Source organism: Telopea speciosissima, chromosome 1 (assembly GCF_018873765.1).
Source record: "Telopea speciosissima isolate NSW1024214 ecotype Mountain lineage chromosome 1, Tspe_v1, whole genome shotgun sequence".
NCBI lineage: Eukaryota > Viridiplantae > Streptophyta > Magnoliopsida > Proteales > Proteaceae > Telopea > Telopea speciosissima.
This window is the reverse complement of record NC_057916.1, coordinates 38,986,852-38,994,491: the sequence shown is the minus strand read 5'-3', so window position 1 is coordinate 38,994,491 and position 7,640 is coordinate 38,986,852. Positions and strand designations below refer to the sequence as shown.

General features: G+C 39.0%; 1 protein-coding gene across 1 annotated transcript; it reads right to left on the bottom strand.

The window, feature by feature from the left end:
- Positions 1-3,565: 3,565 nt before the first annotated feature.
- LOC122657088 (RNA polymerase II subunit A C-terminal domain phosphatase SSU72-like) lies at positions 3,566-6,690 on the bottom strand. Its single transcript, XM_043851856.1, has 4 exons — positions 6,405-6,690; positions 5,919-6,064; positions 3,863-3,981; positions 3,566-3,749 (listed from the first exon to the last, which is right to left on the bottom strand). Exons 1-4 carry the CDS (start codon positions 6,617-6,619, stop codon positions 3,648-3,650), a joined length of 582 nt encoding a protein of 193 aa, XP_043707791.1. The 5' UTR covers positions 6,620-6,690; the 3' UTR covers positions 3,566-3,647.
- Positions 6,691-7,640: the final 950 nt, after the last annotated feature.

Genomic DNA, 7,640 nt, shown 5'->3' with positions numbered 1-7,640 from the left:
ACTGTTATAATGTGATATTTGACTGAGAATATGGTGATGTATATTGTGAATGAAAATGTTATGCGATTTGACAATGATGGAATCCATATGTTATAGCGTACGTACACCACTAGACAATAGGGGTTGTGGCTAGGCATTGCGTACCCAGTGCTACGACCCTTGCCAACAGGGGTTTACGTGTTGGATGATCCCCCATGGGAAAACCAGCGATTCTGATTAAGGACTGGGATCGGCGATTCCGATGGAGGACCAGAACCGTGGCAGTGGGGTTAACCTTGGGGGTTTACTGGGTAAACTAGCGATTCCGGTTGAGGTACTGGGACCGGCGAGTCCGATAGAGGACCGGGACCGGCAGGCTCCCCGCGCAACTCGGGTTTGACATTGACGAATAGGCCATCCGGGTGAGAGTGATGGAGGGCCGGGGATGCTACGTAGGGTGTTGCAGTAGCACTATACCTGGCTTAGAATTAGATTTAGGTGAACATTGTTATTGTTTATTTCATCATGTATATTGTCATCCATGTATGTAGTAACCAATTTCATGATTCGATTTGCTCATTGGGCTCAAGGGAGCTCATTCCTCATGGAAACCTTTTTTTTAGATTGTGATGCAGGTGTGGAGGAGCTGATTGGCTCTGAGTGCGTTGTCCCTCAGGGTGACAGTGGCGAGGATTGGTGAGCCCCTGAGGTAGGGGAGCATGGATCTGACTGCTACTGCGAGTCGTGCTACTTGGGAGAGTAGCGTTATTTGGTTATTTGGGTTGGTGACCCCTTTTTGATACATTATATTTTGCTATATTGATCATGCTATTATTATTTTGATTTCCCGCCATGAGCGATGTATTATCTAACTATTATGTAATACATAAGTCCTGATGGGAATGGTCGCTATCAGCCGATGTTTGGATGAGTTGAAATGTTAAACTTGGATAAACTGCCACAGTTATATATTAAGTTATAACATAGATTCTGCTACTCTGATTTTGGTTATATATATATATATCTCATCTTTATCTTTGATTTATCATATGTGATTTGGATGAGTTAGCTTAACTACTGCATCTGTGATCCTGACGGAGGTGCGAGAGCATAGTTGTACGATCCGATCACAGATTCTGGTGGTTTGGGAGTCAGGGTGTGACAGAGAGAGGGAGGGAGAGGAGGAGGAGTAGCCCGGCCATATGGCCAGGTTACTCCAAAGTGGTGTCCAAGTAACTGCTGAGACTAGGTTTTTCGATAGAGGCAAGGGATGAGCTAAATGGAAAAAGGGAAGTACTCCTTCATGGATTTCTCTCATGCTATTAATCAGACTTATATATCCTTGATCCCAAAAGTCCAAAATCCAACCTCTGTTAATGATTATCAGCCTATGCAATTTCATCTGTGTAGACCCTGAATTTTTTCACCCTCGTGAGGACAAACGACCATGGTGTGGGATCGCCACATGTCCTCCACCTCATCTCTCTTTGGGGGGAAAAAGAGAGAGGTAAAAATGTATGCAGAGAGTTGCCACCTAGAGGATAGGATCCAAGATCGTAATGTAATGACTCACATGAATACGCCCTTCTGGGGACAAATGATCCGTTGGTCTGAGTACGGGTCAAGGTATTAGGCATCCCAATCTGCCCAGACTTGCCGATGTTTCTATTACTTGGCATAGTAGGGTTATAACATACTCTTGGGTAGTAGTGTAAAATACAAAAATAACGAGAATACAAAACCTGGAGGTTCGACGATAAAATAAGGGTTAGTATACAAGAAAGTAAAATAAAGTCCATACTATGTGAGATATACTGGTAATGACGATGGTAAAATGGAACTAAACGTGGAGAAACATGAAACATACATGATAAAATAAAAGATGGCAAATACACCAAGGATACTTAGGCCTTAATCGTTAAACATGATGACATCCACATAAAAACAAATCCAAAAGATACATGGAGAATGCTAGACACATGAAAACATGCAGATTCATGACATGAGTGAATGTAAGGGGAGTCCCTTTGTCCTCTTACTTATTTATTTGTCTTTCGTATAGAGCTGTTGTCTTCTCATCTTGCCATTGCTCTAAGTCAAAAAAAGATTCATGGAATCCAAGTCTATATCTCATATGGTCGTCGTCGATGATCTTATTTTATTTGTAGAGCTTGCCTTCAAGAATCTCGTGAATTTCAAAATATATTGGTCGCATATTGAAGACCCTCAAGTGAAGCGATTAACATTAATAAAACTAGAGCCCAATTCAGTCCAAATGTCGCATCTGACACCAAGAGATTGCTTTTTCAAAGATTCCACATCAGCTCAGACCTTCATCTTGACCAATATATGAATATACCTTTTGTGGGGAAAAGGCTGAATCGTCATTTATGTCAAAATCTGATTGACCATATCAATTCCAAACTTTGAGGTTGGAAATCCGAATTCCCTAGTACTACAGGCAAACATACTCTTGTCCGATCCACACTCTCGGCGATGCCTCTCTATGATGTGTTATGTTTCCAACTACCGTCTTCTATTCACCATGAACTTGACCGGATTAGTCGTTTTCTTGTTAGTTGTTAATACTGTAAGCTGGACTACTATTTGTAGTTCAAAAAAATCAGGTGGTCTAAATCTGAAATCCTCTAGTCATATGAACTCCGTTCTCTTAGCAAAAAGGCTTGGGAACTCACTCAGCCTCAGAAATCACTTCGGGGACATATCATGAAAGCAAAATACTTCCCACACACATTTTTTTTTCATGCTACTTGTTTCTTTCGGTGTATCGGGCATGGTATTAATCAGTGGACTGGTCCATAGAATCCAAATCATCCCCCTTCAACTGCCCCTTTTGCTATCTTATTGAGAGATGCTCTGACCTCTGGCTGATTTAATAGATCACTAATCTTCATCTTGGAAGTCTCATCTCATTCATAAATGGTTTATGTCAATCCCAATTTCCACTACTTCAACAACAACTGCGCTAGCGCAGTTGGTGTGCTGTGGTGCACTTCATGCCCATGCTCACCAGGAGGCTTAAAGAAATGGACTCTAACTTTCACGGCACAATTACATATCCTTAATATTTTCTTAACTCTTTTGTTTGGATTGGTAAATCCTTAGTTTGGAACTTCAGACCCAAAAACGACCTCTATTATTCCTGCGGGTTGGTATATCACTCTAGTACAATCCAGGACTAAATAGCAGGTTCTGCATCCATGAAAAAAAGCACAATTTACAGACAAAATATTTCAATTTCAAAGGATTGAAACAAAATGATTATCAAAATTTCTACACGAAATTTATCAAAGTGTAACAAAATTTCAACCTTGCTTTGCAGCTTCACCCCGCTACACGTTTTGTTAATATACAATACCGAAGTGATTAAAGCCAACAATCACTTCTCTGATCTGATTAGGAGACTAAATATTGACTATAGTTGAGACATAGTTATTAACATAACACGAACAGGAATATTACAACTATACAATGGATAATCCAGAGCATTGATATCAGAAAACTTTGGAGTCATCTCCGGATAATTATGACATCTTTAATACAAAGGACTGCAGTACATGATCTCCCCCACCCCTCAATCCGCCTGTGCCTTAGGTGTGTTAAGATGTTGATCACTTGCATTACCAGAAGGGCCAACCATGACATCTCTAGTAGAAGGAGATGCCATATAAAACCTTCCTCCTGTGCTGTCTTTCAAATGAGGTGATAATGTCGTCAATTGCATCCTCCCACGACTCAGTTGCTTCAAGCTGTGCCATCATAATCAAAGTCACAATACTCGCAAAAAAAAAAAAAATATTTACAAAAACACATGCATGTCTTTGCACTCAGCAGAAGCACCAGGGTTAGCAGAAAGACACACCTCTTGGCACAAATCAAGAGTGAGCCTAGCTCCAACTGCTGCCTCCTCATGGTTGTCTTTTACATCTAAGCTGATCACCAGTACAGGTTTCATCAGAAGATGCTCCCTATTGTTGAGATCTGCTCAATTTTTATAGAAACAGTTACATCAGCTCCGTGTATCAACATTTTTTAGGATATCTCTTCATGTGACAAGTTTCAGCCAAATAGTTCAACAAGCAAAAAAAGAATTTCCAATTGATTTTAGAAGAAAATATCAAAAAATATGATAGGTTATGGTTTGATGTTGACTAAGTATACCATACATATGGTGAGCCAAGATGGCCACATGTTAGTTGGACAGATCTTGTCCAAAAAAAAAAAAATGTTGTTCAGATAATAATGAACTCTGAAATGGCTAAACCATTCCTCCATTCAGCTCAAGAAAAGGGGCCCAGCCAGAATCTGATTTCTCTTCATATTGGATGAAACAATAATATATACAATCAGAATATTACTAATTAGAATGCTTAAGTGATTTTTAAGACATGAACCGTAGCTCCACTGCTCTCTGAAATAAGAGAACTAGCCTGCATTTGACTTTCCTCCAAGACTATCTCTCACACGGTTTTTCCAAAAGATGTTGCTAGTAAACATGGGACAGTTGGTTTTAGCTGAATCTCTGAGACACATTGATCTTTGAATTGGTACATTGACTGCAACATTAATGTACTCCATCAAGTAAGGCAACCATAAACCAATCAGAAAAGAAGTCAGTTATCTGTGTACACAAAAGGACACAACACAGTGATGTACAGATGTTTCTATTGCAGTCAGCAAGTAACTCTCTGAAATAAACATATTATAAGGGTTTCAATTAAGGAAAGAGGCATGAATATTTTTCCCGATTGTTTACATCAAGGAAGTTCTGCACTGCCGGGTTCTCACCCATCCCACCACATAAAAAGTCAAAAGCTGGTCGGATTTGAGAAATAGCATTAAGCAATGAGACGGCTACCAATTTAAGTTTGCACCACAATCCTGAAAACTTTCCTGGCACACAAGTTCTGATATCCGAAAAAGTATGAGCAATATTCTTTACCTCTCATTTTCCATTTGAGCTTGCTTCATAAAATAACATTTTCATATACATGAAGAACCAAATACAACTCGGTCACTGCCATTTTTACTGCTGATCCCACAGCCCATTTAGTTGGGAAAAGGCTCAGTTGAGTTGAATTGACTTGAGCAGATGAAGAACCAAGAACAATTTTGTTTAACCAAATCTAGAAGCTCCAACTAAGATATTTATGCTCAAGCCTACCAGCATTTTGAGAAGGATGACTATATCTAGATACAACTAAAGATTATATGCTCCTATGACAGTTAACCTCTTCATATGTTGCTCCAAGAAGATGTTTATGCTCAAATCTACAGCAAGTGTGTCTTTACTTTCTGCAATTTAGGAAGAATATCCTAGAGAAAATAAAGGACCTACCAAATCCAAAAATATGATTTTGCATGCAGGCGTGAGGTTGATAGTGGATTATAAGTTGTTCTTGGCATAAGATTGGACAACTCAGTAAAAATGTATTTAATAGAACACCAAGCAAGGGAATCTTAAACTTGCCCTTGAAAACATAGTCTATGATTAATTCTAGTGCTCACAACCTATACTTGTGTAGATGTATGCCAATGAAAAGGATAAATGTTCACAGAACACATGTCAATAAATGGCATTCAGGTACCAAGAGTAGATCACAAGACAATTGGCAAAGATTAATAACATTTTTCCAAACACCAGGGTAAGAAGGCAAATGAAACAGAGAGAAAACAGAAGATATCATGCCTCGGTGTTTTGGGGTATCTTGCACAAGCACATTCAATTTCCGTTAAACTGGTAACAAAATGTTCTCCACTCACAAAAATCAAAGCAAAAGGAGAAATAATTCCATCCAACATATTTATATACTGCAACAGTTGGACCAATTCATAAAGTAAAGATAGAACCAAACAGTTAAATCACTTAATGGATAATTTCCTAATAAGGAACAAAGTTACAGTGAACGCATATTGACCTTCAATTACCATATCGAAAACTTTTTCTTCAAATGTAAATACCACATCAAAGGAACCATCTGCAGCATTTTCCTGCCAACGTTGAGGGGCAGGTTTGACGCTCAAATTCCTCTTAAGCATAGGCAAAATGCCATTTCGTTTGTACCTATTCAATTTTTAAGGAGATACTCTGCTTTAAAACTCAACTTCATAAAAAAAAATAAAAATTTGAAGGATGCAAAAGAAATCAGAAGTCTGCAAAACTGAAAAATAATTAGAATGGTAAACAATCTGCAAATAAACCCCAAATTTCAGATAAGTTTACAAAAAAAGATTGAATTTTTTTGGGAGAACCAAAACCGATTTCTGACTTATGAAGATATTCAACTCGAGATAGATAAAATTCACGTAAAACTGAGGGAAATTAAGTAAAGAAAACAGAGTTGAGAAAAACCGTAAAACCTAAGAAGAAAGGTAGAACCATTAACAAGATAAGAAGAGGATACAGTTCAGGGTCTTTTCTTCTAAGATCGTTGAACATCTGCTTGTACGGAGTACCAAAGTCGTAAACGTTGGGCTCCCTCAATGAAGGACCTGGAAGCTTAACGTGAGCTCCAGTACCGTAAGAGGAGACGTCGAAACCCTGCCTTTTGAGGAGCGAGTGAGCTTCCATGCTTCGATTCTGGTTTGAAGAACATACCATGGCGTACCTTAGCTTCATTTCTTCTTCCCTCTTCCGGGTTTTGTGGCTCAACTGAATCGAATCGTATTCAGAAGAGGGAAAATTCAGGTTTGTTCACTCTAATTGGTTGATGAGTTCCCTTTCCTTACATCTTCCCGTAATTCCTGTCCTTGTTACTCACTCACTCATTCTGTAGTCTTATCTTTAAAACTTTTAACTAATTTTCCGGTTCAAAATTCTAAACCAAACACTTCGCCTGTAATCTAGAAGACATGGGGCCCTCAGAATCAATGAAGCTTTTTTTTTTGTTTTTTGGAGGGGGGAATTGCAGAGATACACTTAAATTAGATAAGAGAATTTAGGGAAAAAGAATTGTCCGGGGGCATGGCCTACCCAGCACTCTCATGAGTGATGAGTCTATCTCTCCTCCTTATATGAAAAGACAGTTCTGCACCCTTGTTTTAAGGAGGAGAGAGATAGACACATGAGAGTGCTGGCGTAGGCCACACTCCCCGACAAAAAACTTGTTACACCCACAACCGAGATCATAATTAATTATTGTTTCTTGCCTACGACGTGTAGTTATCACTGTTATATATGTTGGTGAGCTGTTCTCACTGGTGGTCAAACCCAGCTGCAAAATTATTGATCACAGTACGGATTTGTCTGTGAAGGAAACTATTTAGGGTCATGGGGGACAAACCATGGCAAGAAAATAGTAAGTTCTAGCCCTTAATTTTATTTATTTACCCTTTTCCTCGATGCCCTCGAAGTACGAGTCAAGGTTTGGACTGCCTGGGCTATTTTAATTGAGTTGGAAAAATTTTATTTGTGGATCCCACTTGCCTTGGGGAAACATGTAAAGAGCAATTATACCCAGATTATATGAGCTCATCTTTTAATTAAGTTCTTTCCTAATTATAACTAGCTGTGGGCAGACCCATTAGCTTAAGAGGCCCATTGGGCTTAAGTGGCAATTTAACCTAAGGGTCCATCTAACTCTATTTGACCCAAGGTTGGGTATTCCTTTCTCTTATCCAAATAGAACTAATGGATCAAC